This window comes from Argiope bruennichi, chromosome 2 (assembly GCF_947563725.1).
Source record: "Argiope bruennichi chromosome 2, qqArgBrue1.1, whole genome shotgun sequence".
Taxonomy (NCBI): Eukaryota; Metazoa; Arthropoda; class Arachnida; order Araneae; family Araneidae; genus Argiope; species Argiope bruennichi.
Genome location: NC_079152.1, coordinates 54219333 through 54242236, shown reverse-complemented (window position 1 = coordinate 54242236; position 22904 = coordinate 54219333). Strand labels below are relative to the sequence as shown.

Sequence of the window (22904 nt, the reverse complement as noted above, 5' to 3'; positions counted from 1 at the left end):
ATGTCTAAATATCATATCAAAATAAATGGAAAAGATATTCCCCCAGTTGTTTAAAGTGCAATGACGTCACTTTATATGGCCGCACATGCCACCTTCACATTGTTTTAATCATTGAAGTCACATCCTTCTTTCCGAAAAGAAAGAAACTCAATGCATTTGGAAATCTGTTAATTTTATTTCTCTGAAAAAAAAACGTTTATTACTTAATGATGAAATCTTTTCCTGAATTCTAATAGTTAAAAAAGGAAGTGAATAGTTAAAAAAAGGACGCTGAAAGTTTAATCCCTGAAAACGTTTGATTTCTTTGCAAGGAACATATCGATGTTCAAACTTGCATACATTTTATTTTGACTATTAATTAAAAAAGTTTAATGTAATTTTCTTTCAATCTGCAAGTTTTGCAAGTGAAAATCCATTGCTATAAGATAATTTTGGATTACTATATAAAATAGTGTATTTTTGGATTTCAAAAATTTAGTGTTGGGTTGATAAATTATAGTAAAAATTCTAAATCCCTAAAATGTGCATTTGTTCGAATGTGTAAAATAATTATTAACCACATTTATAAACTCCGGAGGATGTTTTTAAATATCACAGGAAAAAAATAGCTAAGACGTGAAGGTCATTTTTTCTATTATTTATCCGTTTATTAATGTGAATTTGATTGAATCAAATAAAAGTGTTTCGTTAATCATATTTGATATTTTACATTCAAAATATTTGGAAAAAAAAACTTGTACAATAAAAGGTTCCATATTAGCCAACATTATATTTTGCGCTCTAATTTAAGATATCAGATTAAGGAAGATTTGGAATGTACTATGATTAGGTAGTTTGAATTAAAAATCTTTGTACCGTTATCAGATTGCGATTTAACAAAAGAGTATATCAAATCAGATTCAGCTCCAGCCTTAAAAGTCATTTATATATGCCACTCACTCATTAAACAATAAAAAGTACATTCTTTGCACAGATAAAAGAAAATTGTATAATTATACAGAGTGTTTCAGTGAACCTCTAACTTCAGAACTTCTAAGAGGGGTAGGGTACATCCTGACGAACCAAAATCATATACCCATGGGCAGTCAGAAATGCTTTCCTGACGCAGTAGATGGCGTTGTGCGAAAAGTCCGAGCTTTCGTGCAGGGAATCTTCATTTTGCACAAGAACGCCAAGTTAGTAGGATGGATGATTACACGATCGCAGAGTTAGCCGATATGCATTTGGCGTACAGGGCTGCAAATTGTAGTGGGCCTGCCGCACAGCGTTTGTACGCGGAACGATATCCGACGAGGCGTCGTATTCCCAGTCATAATTTCTTTGCAAGACTGCACCAGAGGTTAGCTGAGACAGGTTCATTAGAAAGAGCTCACAGGGACAGGGTAAGAACAACACGGACTGCAGACGCCGAACAGAATGTGCTGCAGCATGTACAAGGGAATCCAAGAACGAGTATACGAAGTGTTGCAAACGCAGTCGGGGTTTCCCATTGCAGCGTCTGGAGGATTCTCCGAGCAGAAGACATGCATCCGTTTTACATGCAGCGTGTCCAGACACAGAAACCGGAGGATTATGTACCTCGTATTGCTTTCGCACAGTGGTACCTGGGAAAATGTGCTACAAATCCCCTTTTTCCTGCTGAAGTGTTGTTTTCCGATGAGGCATCCTTCACAAGGGAAGGAACACGCATAACGACCATATCTGGGCATTCGAGAACCCGCATGCAATACGACGTCGGGCAGCACAGAATCGATTTTCGGTCAATGTATGGGCCGGTATTGTGGGAGATCACCTCATTGGACCTTACCTGTTACCGGGTCGTCTAACCGGACCTACGTACTTGCTCTTTCTGCAGCAAGTATTGCCACAACTTTTCAGAGATGAACAGATTTCTGCATCAACGCAACAGACAATGTGGTTCCAACATGATGGAGCCCCTACCCATTATAGCGAAGATGTTCTTAACTACCTGGATATCACATTTGGTCAACGGTGGATCGGACGTGGGGCTCCCGTGCGTTGTCCTGCTCGGTCACTCGACTTATCATGTCTTGATTTTTATTTCTGGAGTCATATGAAATCGCTAGTTTATGACGCCCCTGTTGACACTGCTGAGGAGCTCCTTGCAAGAATCGCAGTAGCTGCCGGAGAGATTCGAGATATGCCTGGAGTATTCCAGAATACTCGGATGTCCATGCGTCGAAGATGTGAGGCTTGCATTGTAGCCCGTGGAAGAAACTTCGAACACTTACTTTAATCCATGTACCTTTTGCTTCTTTTCATGTATTATTAAAACGATTTCTCATTTACGGTCTCTTTTCTTTATGGTGCTTCTGTGTGCAACACCGCTTCAGGAAAGCATTTCCGACCTCTCATTGCTCTATGATTTCGAGTTGTCAGGATGTACCCTACCCCTCTTAGAAGTTCTGAAACGGTTCACTGAAACACCCTGTATCTATTTGAATATAAGAATTCATTTAAATGACTAGAAATCTGAAAATTATTAATTCCTGAACCAGCTGGAGTGATCTCCATGAAACTTTCTATAATTTATGTATTATTAACTACATGCCATTGGCCGACAATAATTAAAAATGTGTCTATTAGCGTGCTATCATTGGCAGTTTTTCTTGTCGATTATTCACTTAGATACTATTAATACAAAAATACCAGGGAAACGAATGTATATTTTAAATGACTTTCTTTCCTTCTCGATTATAACCAAACTTTGACATAGAATTGTAGACACAAAATCACTTAACAAATTTCGTATATTTTAATCATTGCGTTTACATTCTCGTGAAGCCATTCAATTCCTTGACTTATTTGGTTCCAAATTCGATGCATATGGGCATTTAAGATGTTAAATCTATTTACCAAATTTTATCTGTCTTTTCATTTTGAAGTTATAGTGTTCACTTGAACTCGGGTTCAGGTACAAAGAGAGATTTCCTTTAAAAGGATTTCGTTTAAAATTTGATAGAAATATATAAATTTGCTGTGAAGACCATATACTAAATTTCATCTGTCTAGCTAAAGAGTTTTTGAGATATTGTGTTCAAAGACCAACAGACGTAATTCCAAAAATGTATTTTTCGGCATGGTATGGAATGTGGATATTTGTCAAAATTTGATTACAAGGTTTTCTGTTTGTATAAAATACTTTCTCTTTTTTCTCTTCTATTCCCCATTTCACGAGAAAGGAAAAACTAAGATATGAATTTTTATTATTATATTTCATAATAATTGAAATCTAATAAAAATTTGAAAACGTTGCATTCTTCTGAAGAGGGAGTCAGACTCGATCTACAAGTGAAAAGAATTAATATTGCAAAGAATGTCGAGTCGAAATAGAGGACTGTAGCAGTTGTATTGCTCTATCTTCTCTTTTGGATAATAGAGGGCGATGCCTGATTAGGTACCCACCCCATAGTGCATTGCGATTGCATTTATAATGAAATCTGATGCTGTTCTGTTAAGATGCGAGTGTGAATGTCTTGTCTTGTCTTCGTATTTTGTGTTTGTTTTGTGTGAGATGTGATCATTAAAGAAACGTTCACAAAAAAATGTGTACTCTTTCTTTCACTGTACGGATCATAATGATTTTCATTTCACCAACAGAACAAATATATTTCTATGTGTTGATAAAATAATGTTTAGGAATCTAATAAATAATTAATTAGGCTTTCAGTTATGGCGTATTATGAAACAACTTGAATCTGCAAAACCTAAATTTGTTTTAAAATGCACCATAAATGATTGGCACTGGATAATATCGTTTTAATAAAACTCGAATAATTTCTTCTAAAGCCATTTTCATCAATGGAGCTAATTTTGAAGTACAACTTCTTCTCATTTAAATGTTTGAGATTTGTATATTGAACTAAATCCTTCAGATATGGAATCAATTCACACGATGGAAAGTAAGGTAATATCTGCAGAACAGTATTTTTCTAGAAAGCTTTATAGGGACATTCTTAAAGGAATAATGAATATTGCACTGCTGTTGTCGCCCTAGTTTCTGTTGAAATTTTTCTTTTGATTTCATATATTTTATGGAATTTCACGCTTCTTTTTTGTATATATGTATATATATATATATATATATATATATAATTCAGCTGAATTTCCACTGCCGTATGAAATATGCGAAATTTTATTTTGATTAGTTAATAAAAGTTTGTATTCGTACAAACATAAATAGCAATTTTTGCATTTATCTGTATGGAGTTTAAAAAATTTTTTGACAAAAATATTCTTATAGAAGATTTGTAATGTTTATGCCTTCAATTAAATTGGGTTCAATTATATAAATTGACCTTAATTTTACCTAAAATCCTTTATTAAAATTTATTTAAAAATTTTTACTGTTTATGTCGTCTTAGTTTCTGTTGTATCCATATTTTTTATGGAGTATTCCGCTTCTTTTTTAGTATATATTTGGTTCGGCTGAATTTTCAATATTGTATGAAATATACGAAATCTTATTTTGTTTACTTGACAAAAATTTCCTTTTATACTAACATAAATAATATTTTCTTTCGCATTTATCTGTATGAATTTTTAAAAAATTTCTGCGGAAGTATTCTTATGAAAGATGTCTAATGTTTATGTCTTAAATTCAATTGGGTTCAATTACACAAATTAACCCTTATTTTACCTAAAATCCGATATCTAAATTTAAAATTTTTTATCAATGTATTTAAAATGAAATATTTTTCATGAATTCATTGTAATAGTGTAAACAATTTTCAAATTAACAAGAATAAATAAATTTTATCATCTTACAGCCGAATTTCTACTATCGGCTTCTTGAATAACCCACAGAACCATTTTGACAGAAACATTGATCAACTGTTCATTTCTAAAAATATCTTTACTTAGTAACATTAGTATTTTATATTACAAAACAAATTTATCTTGAAAGGCATTTAAGAAATTCATTTCATTGCATTATTTTTTCTGTTATTTGAAAAATATCATGTTCATTTTTTCAAGATATCAAGTGTTTTCAATTTATCATTCACAATTGAAATTTAAAATAAACAAAATAATAATAATAATATAATATATTGTAATAAATAAGTAATATTTTGAGAAATAGTAATTTAAAAGAGAATTTTGTGACAGCAGATTTGTTTCATGAGAAATTATGATGAGAGGCATTTTGTCATTAGTTTTCATTGCCAGTAATTTTTTAAATGTAAATTAAATTCATGCCTGATTTTGTGAAATTTGTGGTAATGTGTAACATATAAAATGTATTATATTAGTATTTATAATACAATAAAAGCTTCAAATGGTTAAAAAATACATATGTTGAAAATAAAAAAACTAGTATAATCTCAGTCATTGAAAATTGCAATTAAACATTGTCCAATACTAAAAATTGTAATTTTGAAAAAAATATAATACAGAGCAAAATTTATGGATTCCAACGGCGAAAATGAAATTTATTATTAAAGTTTATTATTATTATTTCAACAAGTTATAATAATTATTTGCATAGGTATCAAATTCTACATGTGTATAATTTGACATATTTACATACTTTTATCTGATCTGATTTATTCTATCTAATTTTTAGACCATGTAATTATTATTATTTTTCAATGCACTTTTTTGATTAATTCAATATTTTTTTCAGTAAGAAATAATTAAATTATTTTTGAAAAATTACTGCCTTTGAATAAAAATATTCGATGTATGAAACAATTTTATTAAAAAAAAACTTAATAGTACTAAATTTTGACAATGGCTTTTAAGAATATGTCTCCACCATCGCTTTGATCCAGTCAATTTTGTCAGAAACTTTACTGAACATCACTTGATTGGAAGGCATGGCGCACAAGCCGCCCATGAAATTTCCCTTGGTGGCGTAGCTGGTGTCTCCCATCAGGTACCACCGACCTCCTAAGTTACACACTAAAGGACCACCGCTGTCTCCCTGTCGAAAGAAGTGTAAGAAATTAATTCAACAATGTAGTTCTAATACATCATTTAAAACTATTTATTTTAATGTAATTAATTTAAAATGATTTTTTATTCACATTAAATAATTGATTTGTCATTTTCAATTATAGTAGATTTCATATACTTTCCCAATTGTCTCCGACTATGGGGTAATTGGAAGCGTTTGTTTTTGCCTATGATCTCAGTAACAAACTTATTTAAAGAGAAAATATTTGATATAATAAAAAATGTTGTTAATTGCCTCTAAATTTATTTTATCGTTCCTAACTAATAACCCAATATTTTTGAATTTTTGTTATCTTTTAAAAATAAAAATGTATTCTATTTCATGAAGTATCGTATATAAATTATTGTAACTAATTAATGCCTTCAATCTGAAATAATTTATAATCTCTCGATTTCTAATTTTATCAAGGAAAGAGTAAAAATGAATTAAAAAAAGATAAATGGCATGAGCATAATGAGACTATAGAAAGAAATATATGATTAAGAAACCAACTTTTACATGAAAAAGGGCTAGTAATTCAATTTGGTAGTAGAAATTGGAACTCTCATTTAATTCAAAATGTCCAAAATATTTTCGGGACATTTCTATCAGCTGGAAAAAATCCTATTTCATCAATAGGATGTGACTATATAACATTTATCAAGTTTCGGAAAATCATCAAACTATTATTAACCACCAAAATAAATTTTGATTTTTTTTTCAAATTCTCTTCAAGCCTGTCACTCCAGTTGCCCATCATTAATTCTATCAATTTGTCAAATGAACGAATATTAGGTAATCATTCCAGTGCTTTCGACATAATCAATAAAATATACGTATTAATTAATTGTTTTTTGAAAAATCAACTATGGATGATCCCATATTACGTGTCCGCTTTCCATTTCTTGCGGAAAACCGCCAGAATCATCATTTCCACATTCCTCTTTCACTATTATGTCCTCTTCTTTCTTGACATCAATTTCCTTTTCTTCCATACTTGACTCCAAAGAGTATACCATACTTGAATCCAAAACCATTATTAATAACCATATTTTATTATTGAAATATAATAAGTGTCTAGTTTACATGAGAGATTCTTTAAAACATTGGGTATTGGTAGAACATAGCCAGAACTACCGAAGAAAATTTTGACAATGTATTATTCTGTGTCTCAACAAAAAAGCTGCAGAGGTGATTTTGTCAAAAGGGGAGGGAATAATTGTCTCAGTAAAGCAACAACCCTCCAGTGAAATAAAAGAAATACTGAAAGCATGGGAAATAATTGTATAGTACGTTGAGAAGCATCACCTCAATCACGTAGCAACTATGCCAGCTATAAATTTATTCAACGATAATTATGGTGGAATGAAGATCATTATGATCCGTGCAGTGGAAGCATGAAGACCCATGGCTTCGATAACATTTCTTTAATGATCACATTTTACACAAAACACGAAGACAAGACAATACATTAACCCACGCACACCTTTACAGAACAGCATCTTATCGCCTTATTAACAATCGCATAGCACTATGGGATGCGTACCTAATCAGGCATCGCCATCTATTATCCAAAAGAGAAGATAGAGTAATCTCTTCTGTATCTCACTTTCGCCAAATTTTTAAGTATATCCAAAAACAAATTTTTTTGACAACATTTTGTAAAACATTTTGCAACGTAAATAATAAATTACATTATTATAAATTAGTTTGAGCATTTTTTTCGGATTATTACGCGTTGCCCTATTTTACATGGATTTCTATGGAAAAAAAATATGTTTCGCACCTCGAGCAAGATTCAGGAACTAATTATACTCTTTAAGCGAGGCTCCATTGTTCACTACCTTTTTTTGGTATTTCTGCTGCGTCACTATAAAATTTCCTTCACACCAGCCATTTTCATGAAGTTCTGAAAGTTTATTTAACTCCTTCGAAATGAGGATGAGAAGCTTCTGGCATGTTGGTTAGTTCTCGCAACTCTGGAGGGTACACGAAAAGATGGAGGTCTGGCTCCTACCATCGATGATGGGACGTACTTCCTTCGGGAAGTGTTGCACCGTGACCGGTGATGGTCCTTAGGACCAACCACAGTTCTCACTAGTGTTGCTGTAGCGGTGGTCCGGTCATTCAGTATTTATCATCTGTGTGCCTTCGGGAGGGTCGGAGAGTCTGTGATATGACTTAACTCCGTCAATCAGTATTCAATCTTATTTCATTCCTTTAAAAAATGCATCCCTTTTTTTTTGAAATTTATACTAAATATAGCAATTATACTAAATACAAGCAATTATACTTCTTAATTGCTGTGAATTTTATAACAACTAAACTAGTTCCGAATTACTTTAAAAGTGTGTGTGTGTGGGGGGGGAAGCAGATGTTCCTTGGAATAATTTTTTCAAAAAAAAATGTATTGGATGTATGATTATCAAAAATTATATGCAATTTTGGAATATTTTTTATTTTAGCTGTTTTAGAAAATTAATCATAAAAAATGTGCAGCAATTGAATTCTAACCAAACCAATTTAATTGCTTACTATTTTCCCAAATTTAGGAAATTAAAAAAATATTAACAGTATAATTTATATTAATATTTTCTATTATTAAAACAAACAGTTTTTAGTGAATCGTCAGGGTTTTTCATTTTTTAAATGTTGAGGCATATAAATATTGTTTTTGAAAAGAAAGTAGTGGCAAACTTACTGAAAAAAATCTTTTTTTCCAAACTAATTAAAAATATTTTTTGAATTTTAACTTTTAATTATTTTGTTTAAGTTTACTCCACAATTAAGAACTTTTAATATAAGTTTTAAGATTTTTTCTTTTTCTGCTGTTTCTCTGCAGTTGGCGTTTCTCATGTAAACTAATGGTTTTATTTACTTCTATAACGTCATCTGTTTTATTAAAAATAATATAAAGTATACATTAACAAAAATATTATAGACATAAAATTAGTCTGACTACAATATTGTTGCGTTTGCTGCATTTGCCAAGGTTTCCCACTTATTTCTAAATTTTACTGGAAATTGCAGATCTATAATGATGTTCATGCTGGATACAAGAAACAGAACAGATAGAAGGTTTCTAAAATAGTTATGATTAAAAATCAATCAGAATTCAAAGTATAAAAATTCCTTAATCACAAAAATACGAACAGCAAACAAATATGCTCCATTAAAGTGAAATGAAGTACAATCAGATGAGAAAAATTGGTCACCAAAATCTGGCAATCTTAAATGCTTTATGCTGTGTTTAAATATATTATTATGTAGCGTATATATTTAAATTGGACTTATACATTATTCAGTAAAGAACTTGAGTTGTCAGTAGTAACTTTAATATATAATTAATTCTTCCTAAAATAGTAACTTGTTGTAGAAAGTAACCTTTAGTATAAAAAATATTTAAATTGAAAAAAAAATTGAAAAGGAATTAACTTACATGGCAAGGAGAGTTGAAGTTTCCTGGATGATCTGTACAAATTTGATGTTTTGGATCAAAGTCACACTTTTCTTTTGATATAACTTCTTGCATTGTTTGCTTTAGGACATCTGAAAATCCTGAGCCTATTTAGGGATAAAAATGAAAGTGGTGATTATAAGATTATAATTATATGATATAAAACAAATCAAATTAAGCATTAAAACATTTTAGTGAGTTTGAAAATTTAAACTCACTTTCAAATGAAACACATTATAAAAACAATGACTTGTACATAAAATAAATTTCTGTTTTAGGATACTCAAATAAGAAGTCAATGTTAAAGTCAATGCAAAGTCAATGTTAAAAAGGGAAAGAAGAATAAAACACCAAAATACGAAATTTTCTTCTCCTTTGCATTTAAAGAAAACCATTTGACGAAATATCATAAAATTGAATTGGTTCAGTTTATATTGTTACAAACCTGTAATTCCGCTTCCTAGCATAGTTGGTTCCATCATCAGAAAGATTGTTTTACAGTCATCTGTATTGGACGGAGTTCGAGTGTCGCGTCGGAGGTCCATGAGCTTGGCGACAAACTTGGCGACCATTTGGAGACTTGGCTACTTTGGCGCCAAAATAGATTATACCCGAAACATCGAGAATTTTCCCGATCCGTCCATTAGGAACCGAGATACGCCTCGAACGTTTCTGATTGGTTGAGAGGCTTCTAGCTCCGCCTCCTGAGACCTATAAAAGGAGGCAGCCGCAGCTGCCAGAGTCGTCGTAGTCGGAAGTGATAGAGGGGAGTAGTCGGAAGCGACAGCGAAGAGTAGTCGGAATCGACGATGAAGAACTGGTCTTCCAGGGATTAGCAGAGCAGCGACGGAGTCAAGCTGGTGCTGAACTAAGCTGTGCGCTACTGTCTGCAGTAGAGTCTTGTTGTGTGGTGCTGTTTGCACGTCTCGCGGCTGAAGATAATTGTCTTCTCTGTCTGTATATAGTTGTCGTCTTTGTGCTGTCCTGTGTGTCTTCGTGTAAATAAACGTCGGTGTTTTTTTTTCTACTGCCGCCTGCTGATTGAGCGTTCTCCACACCATATAACTCCCCATATCCAAACGAACCCGGAAATTTCGTAACAATATTGTGCTTTGTTTATAATTCTTTTGATAGTAACATTCTATATTATTCCAAATTTTTCAGTTTAGAGATTTATAATTACCATTAAAACTCTTGCTACATGATTAAGAAAGAGAAACAGCTATAATAAAAATTTTAACCCAAATTAATTCTCTTCCATTCTTTCCCCAGAAATTTGATCATTATGCTGATCCTTTATAGTGTGAAAACAATATAGAGCAAGCGTATTGTTTAAATTGTATTGAATATTTGACCCAGAGATCGAAATGTCAGACAGAAAAAGTGATGTTTGGTGTACTGATTCCATCCTACGATTTTTGATATCTATTAATCACAAGTTAACAACTCCAACCAATAAGTCATATCACTGACATTACGACCCACCTCGAAGACACACGTATAAAAAAACTGAAGGATCGGACTGCCGTTACAGCAACACTGGCGGGAACTGTGGTTGAGTTCTAAGGGATATCACCGGCTACGGAATAGCCCTTCCCTAAGGAAGTCTGTCCTGTCATCAATGTCATCATCCAGATCACCCCTTTCCGTATATTCTCCAGAGTGGCGAGAACTAACCACCATGCCCAAAGCTTCTCCTCTTCATTTCGAGAATCCTTCCAGGGCGTTAACTCGAACCATTAAAGGTGATTTTTTAGAAAGAGAATGAGAAAGACACCATCGGCAAACAATTTCAATAAATAATTGATTCACGCAATGCTTTTGATTAGTATTTTTCCTTCGACAAATAAAATCATTTGATCAAAGCCTCAATTTTAATCATTTTGAGATGTTTTTACTGAAAGCTAAATATAACTCTATCTAATTTGAAATACTCTTATTATTTTTCATTACATTGATTACTCCGATATTTATGAAATTGTAATAGTTGTTGTAAAAATATTCATGTAATAATATACATTCGTAAAATTATCCATCTTTTTAAGATAAATCTTATTGATAAAATACCTCTTGTTTCACCCCATCCAGTGGTATAGCATCTCTCACCAGGGTTTAGATCCCATCCCAAATTTGGCAGACATGCAGTCTTAACTGTATCAGTGAATTTCACCGGTGCATTCAGCTTTATCAAGGCAATATCATCTTGCACTCCAAAATGGCCTCTAAGCTATCAATAAAAGTTCAATTTTGAAAATAAATTGAAACCACATTGAAAAATAAAATTTCCATTTATTAAAATAGCTCCACATACTATGGAACCATATGAATATCATCGGTATACAACTAAAAGTGTATACTGATGAAAAGAAAAATAAAAGCATCAGTTAATGTGTTCTTGTTTTTCATAATGTTTTCTTTGTAAAACAAAATATCCACGAATATCAATGCATCGTAAGCATGCAATATATATTACAAAAAAAGAAAAAGAACTTAAAAAGAAAATTATGCATAATTTTGACTACTAAGTAAATACTATTTTAAAATAATAAGGAACATTAACTCTTATTCTCTTTTGATTTGACCTTTTTTAGATGTATGCCAAGAGTATTAGAAGTTCAGAATTTTTCAAAATTTGTTTTATATTTCAGTATGTTATTTTGCGAAGAAAATAATTTATGCTCTAGCTTTACTTTTACTTGCAATTATATGTTTATAGATTCTATGTAGAATTTTTCTATTAATTTTTTTATTTATAATTCAACTATCCAAACATGTATCCAAATTAAAGAATTGATACGGAAAAGAATGAAGCAGTTTTATCACAGACCATTTATTTATTACTGTGGAAAAAATTATCTAATCACGCATATAGAATATTTTGCCTCTGTATTTCAAATGTGTCTTGGTTTTCTTGCCTGAAATAATTAAATAAATTATTTTAAGTAATTTTTGTATTAACTTTCTACTTTTTTCTTACAAAAAGATTTGATGTAAATGATAACTCTGTAAATCTAAAGTTTGGGAGTTGTTCTGTGATAAAACTAAAATGCTTTTTTTTTATTGACTGAAAAATTTGTCGGCATGTTTTGGTTTGTTAGATACAAAATGAAAAAAAAAAGCAGCACTAAAGTTTAAGCATAAGAATTACTTTTTGTCATTTGTATTACTGAATATTTATTTTTTAAATACCTATTTAATCGTTTTAATCATTAATTATATAATTTTTTTAATCACTAATTTAATCACGAATTTTATAATTAATTTCAGAAAAATAGTTAAGTTGAAAAACATTTTTTAATACCATATTTCGAGAAATAATTCCTATCGAAATCAAGACAAAATGATTTGGATTGAATGATAAGATATTTTTCACAACCATTAAAAAAATAGGAAATAATTTGAAATAATAATTATTACTTTATAGTGTTATTTTATAATTGCGTAGAAATTCAATTTTTAATAACTTGTAGCTTAAAACTGATTTTAGTGTAATTAAAAAAATAATTCAGATTCTAAGTGATTATTGAAAATTGAGTAAATTTTATTATGAAAGCTTACCTTGTCCATTTCGAGATCAGGATATCCAATTATTTTAACTGCATACCTAATTTGTTCGCCTTTATCTTTTTTATACTTATGATGCATTCCCATGTGAATGCGGTAATACTGAGGATCAGGATTACTAAAAAATTAAATATAACTATTAGCAAGAATATTAATTTATCGTTTTGTGTATTGATAACATATTATTGATGTACAACATATATGTGATTTAGAATTTCCCCCGTTTTCAAACCTATCTATTTTTTGATCTTTTATTTATACTTTTAAAAGTACCCCTAAGAAAATCTTTACAGATTACTTTACTAATTCGTCTTGTGAGCATGAATTCCTCTGCAATAGGTTTTTAATAATTTGTACGTCTAGTTTGAATTGATCAAGTTTTTTTTTGTACAATTTATTCAAAGGAAAATTTGTGAAATTTTTAAAATAATTTTTATATTTTTAATTTTTTTTTCATTAAATGAATTGAAATATCAGCTAAGAATGAAAGAAAATTGTTTCATGATTCGATTCAATACGGTTGTTAGAAAACTTTGATATTTTGCATATTATCTCCTTCATATATGTTTTAATATAAAATATGAAAGATCTAAAATTATTAACTTTTTTCTTATACTTACAAAATGATCAAATGTAACTTTTGATAATTATAAAGTAGAAAACTTCATAGTTCTTTAGAAATTATTCATTTTGTAAAGAAAAGGCTTAATCATTTGCATGTTTTGTGATAATTAAACCCATAATGATAGAAAATAGAAAACAATTACTAAAATGTTGAATTTATTATATGCGAAAAATAATGCTTTTGTTTCGCTAAAATAATTTTAATCTTTTCAGTTATTCCTACATTAACATTGAGGAATTATCCATTTGATAAGTGTTGTTTGAAAAGAATTTTCCATTTCATTACATAAAAGAACGATTTATCTTCATATTTCATACTATTTATTTCAGTAATCTTCTAATTTGTCAAATTTCATGCACAAAAGATATATGTACAAATAGACCGAGGGACCTATGCAATAGAAGTGAATGAAGTCACTTCTTTTTAAATCGTTTTTTCATATTAAATATGTTTTAAGGAATTTTATGTATTTTTATAATAACAAACAAAACTTTAAAAAATCTTTAAATATTACTGTTATACAGTACAATACAAATGTGTAATATAATCTTCATACAGTTCAATTTAAAGAAATATGTTCAGTCTCGTACAACTATATTAAATGCTAAGTTATGTGTAGCAACAATTTTATATTTTATATCATTATGTTCCAAAGTATGTAGAAGACGTTAATTTACTATCAACGGATGTAGAAGCTATGCGCATTTATTATCAAAGTATGTACTAGGAATTTATTTTCAAAGTATGTACTATGATTTTACTATCAAAGTTTGTACTACGAATTTACTATCAAAGTATGTACTATGAATTAAATATCGAAGTATGTACTATGAATTTATTATCAAAGTATTCTGCTATGAAAGTATGCACTACAAATTTATTATCAAAGTATGTACAAAGTATGTACAATTTACTATCGAAATATGTACTATGAATTTATTATCAAAGTATGTACTAGGAATTTATTTTCAAAGTATGTACTATGATTTTACTATCAAAGTTTGTACTACGAATTTACTATCAAAGTATGTACTATGAATTAAATATCGAAGTATGTACTATGAATTTATTATCAAAGTATTCTGCTATGAAAGTATGCACTACAAATTTATTATCAAAGTATGTACAAAGTATGTACAATTTACTATCGAAATATGTACTATGAATTTATTATCAAAGTATGTACTACGAATTTATTATCAAAATATGTAAAACTTCTCCGATCCTTTCCATTTTTTAAACAGCACGGAAACGATAGCTAAAATAATCTAATTCTAAAGTTGTATATTGTTTATAATCGATCTTTTCATCTTGGAATTCCCCCATTTCTTTCAGGTTGGCAGAACTTATTGACAAATGTCATGTATAAATTGCATGACATTTACTTCGGTATCTGCATTTTCAATTTTTCGATAAATCAGTTAAAAGTAATTCCATAACAGTTCAAGAAACATAGCTGTATCATTTTTATCCAGTCTTATGGAATCCCCCTTAATTTTAATGTTGAGATTAAAGATGTATTTAAATATTTTCTACGAAATACTTGCAATTTGAAGCAGTGTGCAGCTGTGAGAACCCATTGGGAGTTGATGAGCGCCCCACCGCAGGAATGGGCATTGGGTTCGATGTAGAACTGTTGCAAAGACACCTGCCACGGCCAGCTGTGAGGAACTGCTTCCTCACCACCGACAATACGGTCTGGAGATTTATATGTAACACGTGGTTGGATGGCGGGCACACCACAATCTTGGGGAGTCACAACTGGAAATTCTGCAAAGTCATTCTATAAATGCTTATTTCTGCCTGAATCATTGATTCAGTTCAAACAATGAATTTATAAATAATATGACAGACTGTGATTAAAAAAAGTAAGTTCTTATAGGAAACATTGATATGAAGTTGCACTGTTTAGTAATCAAGAGCCTTACTGCAGTTTTCCTCGTCTGTGCCATCTTCACAATCGTCATTTCCATCACATTTAGCAGTGACTGGAGCGCAATTCCTATTTTTGCATCGTATATGGTTTGGTGGGCAGTCATCTATATAAGAAAAAAATGAAAGAAAGAAACAAAAATAAATTGAAAATATGTAATATAATTTAAACGAGTTGTTAACTAGTTTTCTATCGAATTATAAGATCTCAAATTGACAATTTTGCTGTCAGTGAAAATACTGAATCTTCAATATATAAATTTATTTCGTGTATCTCAGAAACGACTCTAATGATTTCGATCAAATTTTATATTTACATAAGGTTTTGCTTCTTAGGTTTATCTATATAGATGTCTTTCCTGAAAAAATGCGATTTTATACACACGCGCAAAACCACATTTTTTAATAACTAAATATTAGAGTTAGTTTTTCTTATCTGCTCTTATGCTGACAATGTCATATAGTGCCATCTCGTAAATTTTTGTGGTGCTTGCACTGTTGTCATAGGATGATCACCTACTGGCACCTCAAAAATTTGTGAGATGACGCTATATGACATTATCCGTATATGAATACGCTCGGCTCATATCCAATAGCAACAGTGCAATTATTGTATTAACCAATTCGAATAACATGTTAAATTAAGTGCATTTCTGATTTTTGTATTTAAATTAACAGTTCATATGTAGGTAGGACAGAAAAATATTCATATGTAATCAGTATGTGATTTGTATCTAAATATTTCCCCTAAAAATAAACACAAATTTACAAAAAAAATTTGCGGGGTGAAGCTCAATCTATTAGATACTGTCAATAAATAATGATTGAAACAGAACTCTGTTCAAATTAAAATTTACTTTTCAGTACATTAATATTACGTTTGGAATTATTAATCTGCGTATAAGGTCATCTAGCGCGTCTTTCCTTGGACAGTTAACTTCTGTTGAATTTGATTATATTTTATAAAAGATTATTTTATTAAGAGTTTTATTTAAGAGTAGATTAAATTTCAAACAACAAAGGAATTTTCGATTATGCCAATTAATTTAGCAACTTTGAAAGCAAAGCTAATCAATCAGAATGCTTTCTTTATATGTATTGAATAAACATAAAATAGTATTTTTTTTGATAAACTTTAGAAGAGAAAAGTGTTCTAATATGACTAAATTTATATTATTAACATGATGCGTGGACAACTGGTCACTGAAATCGATTACAGTATTTGAAGTTCTACAGACATATTTTTAGAAGTTTAGTTTAGTTATATTAACGTCCCGTTGTAAAGCAACACTAGGGCTATTTTGGGATGGACCTCGTCATTTTGAATTGCGGTCAGATGACGAGGACGACACCTGAGCTGGCACCCCCCCCTCTCCACACCACACCACGCCACGCCAACGGGAGGACGTTTGGCATGGATTTAACGTGCAACAGACTCCCCATACACGACGGTTCTTCGGTGGAATCGGGTCTCGAACCTGAAAACCTACGGCTCACAAGCCGAGACCAGGCCACTGTGACCTACATATGATCAGAAATAATATGGCATTATATATGAAGATACCAATAATTTCATATTGCGTATGACATAATACGAATTTCTGATTGTTTTAGGATTCTAGAAAAGAATTAAATTAAACATTTTTTTTGAGCTTTAAATATTCAATCATCTTGCACAGAACATTAACTACTGTCATTTAAAACAGAATCCAGCGGAAATAACATGGATTACTTTTATGTATAGTAAGATTATATTCAATACTATTTAGGACCGCGGTGGCGTGATGGTAAGTTCTCGGCTTCGAAACCAAAGGGTTTCGAGATTGAGACCCGATTACATCAAAGAATTACATCTGGACCCGATTACATCTGGAAATCATTACAGAAAACCCGATTACATTTGGTGTACTTTAAATCCTCTGGGTCAAAAGACCTCCAGCTGGTGTGAAAGTTTGGAGAAGAGGGCCAGCTCAGGTGTCTTCCTCCTCATCCGACCACGGTTTAAAATTACAAGGTCGGTCCCAAAATAGCCCTAGTCCCCAGATAGTGTTGCTTTAAAGTAGGATATTAATATAACTAAATTAATTCCATATTATTTATTTAAGCTTGTTAATACACAGCATATCCTCCCATGCTACCAATTTGGATTGTCTGTGAATGAGCGGTCCTTGACACTCTTTTAACCAAAGTTGCTTTCGTTTTATATTACCTATATAAGGAGATGCTTCGTAATAGAGGTGGAACCCTCTTCCGGCACCCATATAGTCGGTTCCGAATTTCATGCGCAGCTTTCTGTCGCCTTTCTCTGACACAACAGGTCTCGGTATATCGGTGCCACAGAATATGCCTAGAATATTGCTTTCATCTTCTCCAAGTAATTGAAGCTTGTCTTGATTGCAGCTTTCGGAAGGCTGGATGTCCAGATCTATGAAGGTTACTTTCACCCTCTGAATACAAAAGGTATTATTAAATATATTTAAAAGTTAACTTAAAAAAGAGAAAGAAACCACTTAATAGAGCTTAAGAGAAATTTTTAATGAAATGAAAATATTATAAATGTGGGAAAGCCCAAGAGAAAAAAACAATAATAAAAAAAAATTTCCTTAAGGGATGAACATCACACATGGATGAAGAAAGAAATTAAACCAGCGAGAATTTCTGCCCAAAATTTTCTCGCATTCTCTCCGATAAAGATGTTATTCTAGTGAAGGCCTTGCTTGGCACTGACGTACAATATTTACGAAATATTAATCTTTGGCAAGAATTTAGTATTTTTGCTGAATCTACCGTGTGATACTTGGCAACTGATTTGGCGATAAATTTCCAGTTATCGGTCAAAAGTATCCAAAAATCAAATTTGGATTTCAGACGCATTCTTCCCAGTCGATTGAAAAAAAAAGTTGACATAAAATCCCAAAATCACGTACCATATTTGATATATTTAAGTCATTGCATTTACATTTTTCTGTACGTACAGACCGGCGGACGGTGGTCAATCCCTTGTTTGATTTCGTTCAAAATTTGATTGGTGGCTACAATGTAGATACTAAATTTAAGTACCGAATTTTATCTATCTAGCTCTCTTCATTTTGTAGTTATCGTATTAACTTAGATTCGAACGGCCAGACTGATAGACTTCTGAGGAACGGAATTTACTAAAAATTTGATAGAAATCTACAAATTCGGTTTTAAGTGTGTATACCAAATTTCATTCGTCTAGTTCAAAGCGGTTCTGAGTTATTTGTGTCAAAGATAGACTTATATTTTGTTACAATGTGTTTTTCGAACGTTTTGTGTATAGAAAGTAGAGTTTCGTGTAAATCTCAAATTCGAAATTTTTTGATGACTACTCTACTTTTCAATACTTCGTATAAAGTAAAAAATAACGTTATTTTATGTTAGGAGCTATTTAAAAAGAAACATTCTTTGAAATGTGTCTGTCTCTTTTTGTTCTTGAATCAAAATTTTGCACGTGACTTTTGTGTCTAAATTGTAGATTTATGCCAAATTCTATCAAAAAAATTATAATTAATTAAGATTAATATTAAATTAATTATATTAACATCATATCAAACAGGAAAGTAAATAGATCAATTTATCCACCTGTGTAAGTTTGAATCGATAATGGAAAAACATTCAGAGCTAGATTGTTTAAATTTGGAATACAGTTTTGCAATCAGAATTCATATCGAATATTAAATTTGAATCGCCAAAGAGAAAATTTTATCAATCTGTTTTTCTGTTACTGTTATAAGCAGAAAAATTCTGTGATAACTCATGATAATTCTATGATAACCAAAAAACGCTACAAACTGAGTGTGTGAAAGTTAGTAGCTTCTGCAATAGTTTTGAATCCAAAATGGCAAGTAGAACAGGTTAGACTGTACTGTGTCATTCATTTAGTTATATTTTTATGTAATTTGAAAAAGTTCAAAAAGTGCAATAAAGCGAGGACAGAATTTCGCCATTTTTTCAGAATAGTTCTTGTGTTTTCTTTATATAGAAATCAAGGTACTATCATTATTTTGTAGCATTTTATATTCTCTGGTAGTAAAAGCTAGGAGATCTCTTTCTTATATTACTGCTTAGTAAACTACTGTCAAACTATTGACTAATTTTGGAAGAGCCCAACTTCGCTAAACTGCTTATCTAAATTAAATTGAAAAGTAGCATAAGAATAGATTTTAATAAAGTGAAAACCGTAAAAAAATAAGACCTAGAATTAGATAAATAATGTCAAAAATAAATTTAGATAAGACAGAATTTTGTTAAAACATACTGATTCAAGTGAGATCTTTGAGTTAAAACTGCTGGCTTTAAATTGAATATGTTTAAAAAGGCAATTAAGTAGAAATAGAGAACTTAATGAAAATTTTTACCAAGACCATAAAAGACGCTTAAAAACATCTAAAAATGCATTGCATGTCGATATACTCAAGAATGTGTTTTATAAATACAAAGACAAAAAAATATCTAAATTGTTATGAGATTAAAAACTCCATTCATGGAATCTTTAGGAAGCTGGACGTTCCAAGGTGATTCTACTTTGCCATTAAAATGTCAGCATTCTTAAGCCATGTATTTTCTAAATTATCTTTTTTTTTTATTTTGAAAAACAGAGAAAAATATCTCATGCTTTAAGATACTCATAAGAGCTGCGAAATTAATATGAAAGGATTTGATGCCGTTACTCACATAATTTTCTGGCAGAATTATATCATAATCGCAACCTATTTCTCCAGGATATTCATCTTCTCCATACCTGGGACTGTATATGTGCCCAGTTGAGTTGACTCGAGCATCAAATACGTGAGTTCTATAACAGTATATGTAATTGGGATCCTTCTTATAGTCCTCATCATCGTCATCTGTATGTTTTTAAAATGATAAAAACTGAATATTAAACAGGAAATAACGCAGAATACGTCAATTTTACAGTAGAAAATGAAGTTAACTTAACAGATAGATTCTCTTCTTACAAGCGAATTGTCAGCATGCAGAATTAAAAAGTTTTCCTATGAATATGAATAAATGGAGTTATCTGAAGTTATAATGAATAATATTAACTGAACTTGTGTAGATATAATAATTATTTTCTTCAGTGTAATAATAATTTTTTATTAAATACAAACTAGCTAATATTACTAATAATTATTAATACTAACTTTTTTAATTAAATACTATTACTTTTGCTGGTTTGCCAAAATTAATTCTCGACAAAATTTGAAATTTAATATTTTATGTAATTTGATCTCTTAATAGTTTCTTTAGTAAAATATTTTTAAGTTTAAAATTTCGATAGCGATATAACTCATTCTGTTACAAAAACCTTATTAAGGTTTATTCAATGTACTATGCATTTCTCTAATTTCATGTCAGCTTTTGTAAAATTTGAACTTGAAGTTGATAAAGTGATAAAAATACAATAATTCACCATTGAAGTCTTTTGTGTACTACAGAATATTTTTATATTTTTTTATAAAGAATTATTTACTAAAAAATTCCCTGATTTATCATAAAATTCAGCAGCTGTCTAGTCTGTTGGGTTGGAAATCCGCCACTGAGAAAATAAATAAAATGAAAATTGAATTTTATAACAATTTTTAAATTATGTCGGAGCATGAATTTATCAATGGTTATAATTTACCTAAATGTTGAAAATTATACTGAAAAAATCTCAGCGGTATGATAATTTTTATTTTAATGTATAAATCTGAGTACCGAATACGTTACTAAGCTGAAGTATAGATAATTATGCATGCTACATTCTTAAGAATTCAAAACTGTTAAGATTAACTAAATACTATTATTAACTATATGCGCTACTTAAAGATTATAATTATTTAAAAGATGAAGTTAGCACGCTTAGTTCCTACCAGAATAAAAAGAAATTAATATACCAAAAAAATAATTTCAATCTGAAAAATCTTAAAAAGAAAGTCTCACTTTCTGACTCTTATTATTTTTCATATTTTAATAATCCCTCCTTAATTTTAGATAAAAACAAAAATTTGAATTATGACTTTGAATTTTTTTAGTTCTTTTATTTTAAATTTAATTCCAATTTAATTCATATTTTAATTCAAAATGAATTAATTTTATACTCGTCTATTTTATTTGTGAAATTATTATATTCGGATTTATTTCAATTTTTTAAATAAATTGTTGATATTTTTTAGAACTAGTTGTAATTGGAGATTTAAAAATAAAGCGATAAAATAGTTGAAATAAATAATATTTCTAATAAAACAATAATTTGTAATAATTTGCATTAATACAAGATAGCTAAACCAGCTGTCGCGATTTAACACGTATTGATTTAAAGTGATAAATAATCAAATGTACTTACAGCACTGAATACTTTCAAGATGAAATGCTATAATGAGAGAAAATAAAATAAAATGATAAATGTCCTTCATTTTTTACGACCTTCATCGAAGCTAGAAGCTTCAATTATTTTTCGAAAATATTTTTCATAAATGTTCCCAAGCAGAAAGCGATTGAGTTTACTCTACACATGCTGAATTCACTATCTGTTCCTGTAAGAAAACTTGCATCTGTTATGATTTAATATCAATGATTTACATTTTGAAAGTTTTTTTTTGTTTTTAATTATTCTCATCATATTTTTCATTTCTAGAATGAATAATATCTGTTTTATTCATTTTTAATCCCTTCACATTAATAATAAAACCATAGAATGAATAATTTTAATTTCCCAAGTAAAGCATTTCAGAGACTTTGATGAATTCGTATTCTTCAGCGATAATTAGAGACTGCGTATGATTTTCGACATAAATACTTTTTTTCTGTAAAGCTTGAAATATATTGCTATGCTGTCATATTTTGTTTTCTTAAATAAATAAAAAAAAACTTTTTAACTTTTTAGCAAACATATGCTATACCAAGAGTGCGCATTAAGTCGATCCGATCGACTGGCGGACCATTAAGGCATTTTGAGATGACCTCTTTTATTATTAAGATCTAAGACGCGCATACTAAAAGAAACTAATTGTTACATTCCTGTATTACCCATTTGGTAATGTTGATGTGAAATAAATAACTAAAAATATAAATTATATATCTCAATATCTCTTAAGAAAAACGAAGATTTTCTCCTTCAAAATGACAATTTTAAAAGCACGTAGTTCAGAACTAAGAATAAATTTTGGATCTAATGGAAGAAGTAAAATAACATAATTAAAAAAAGTTGCACGCCATTTAACATCGTTCTTTGGTTCTACCTACTTGTGTGAATTTCAACGATAAATAAAATTAAGACAACATACTGTTCTCATCTCACAGACTACCCCTCAGAATCCAGTGTAAGATTAGTAGTTAATGATTATATACTGAAATACTCAAAA

At 30.2% G+C, this 22904-nt stretch overlaps 1 protein-coding gene across 1 annotated transcript in view; it reads right to left on the bottom strand.

Annotated features, from left to right (window-relative positions):
- Nucleotides 1-5698: 5698 nt before the first annotated feature.
- LOC129962194 (ovochymase-2-like) overlaps nucleotides 5699-22904 on the bottom strand; it is a 41191-nt gene continuing 23985 nt past the window's right edge. Inside the window, exons 10-17 of the mRNA XM_056075933.1 lie at nucleotides 20233-20405; nucleotides 17747-17984; nucleotides 15534-15644; nucleotides 15153-15375; nucleotides 12975-13098; nucleotides 11484-11643; nucleotides 9399-9523; nucleotides 5699-5947 (exon numbers count right to left, since the gene is read on the bottom strand). Of these exons, the coding sequence (XP_055931908.1) occupies nucleotides 5762-5947; nucleotides 9399-9523; nucleotides 11484-11643; nucleotides 12975-13098; nucleotides 15153-15375; nucleotides 15534-15644; nucleotides 17747-17984; nucleotides 20233-20405 (1340 nt within the window). The 3' untranslated portion in view covers nucleotides 5699-5761. The remainder of the gene's footprint in view (nucleotides 5948-9398; nucleotides 9524-11483; nucleotides 11644-12974; nucleotides 13099-15152; nucleotides 15376-15533; nucleotides 15645-17746; nucleotides 17985-20232; nucleotides 20406-22904) is intronic.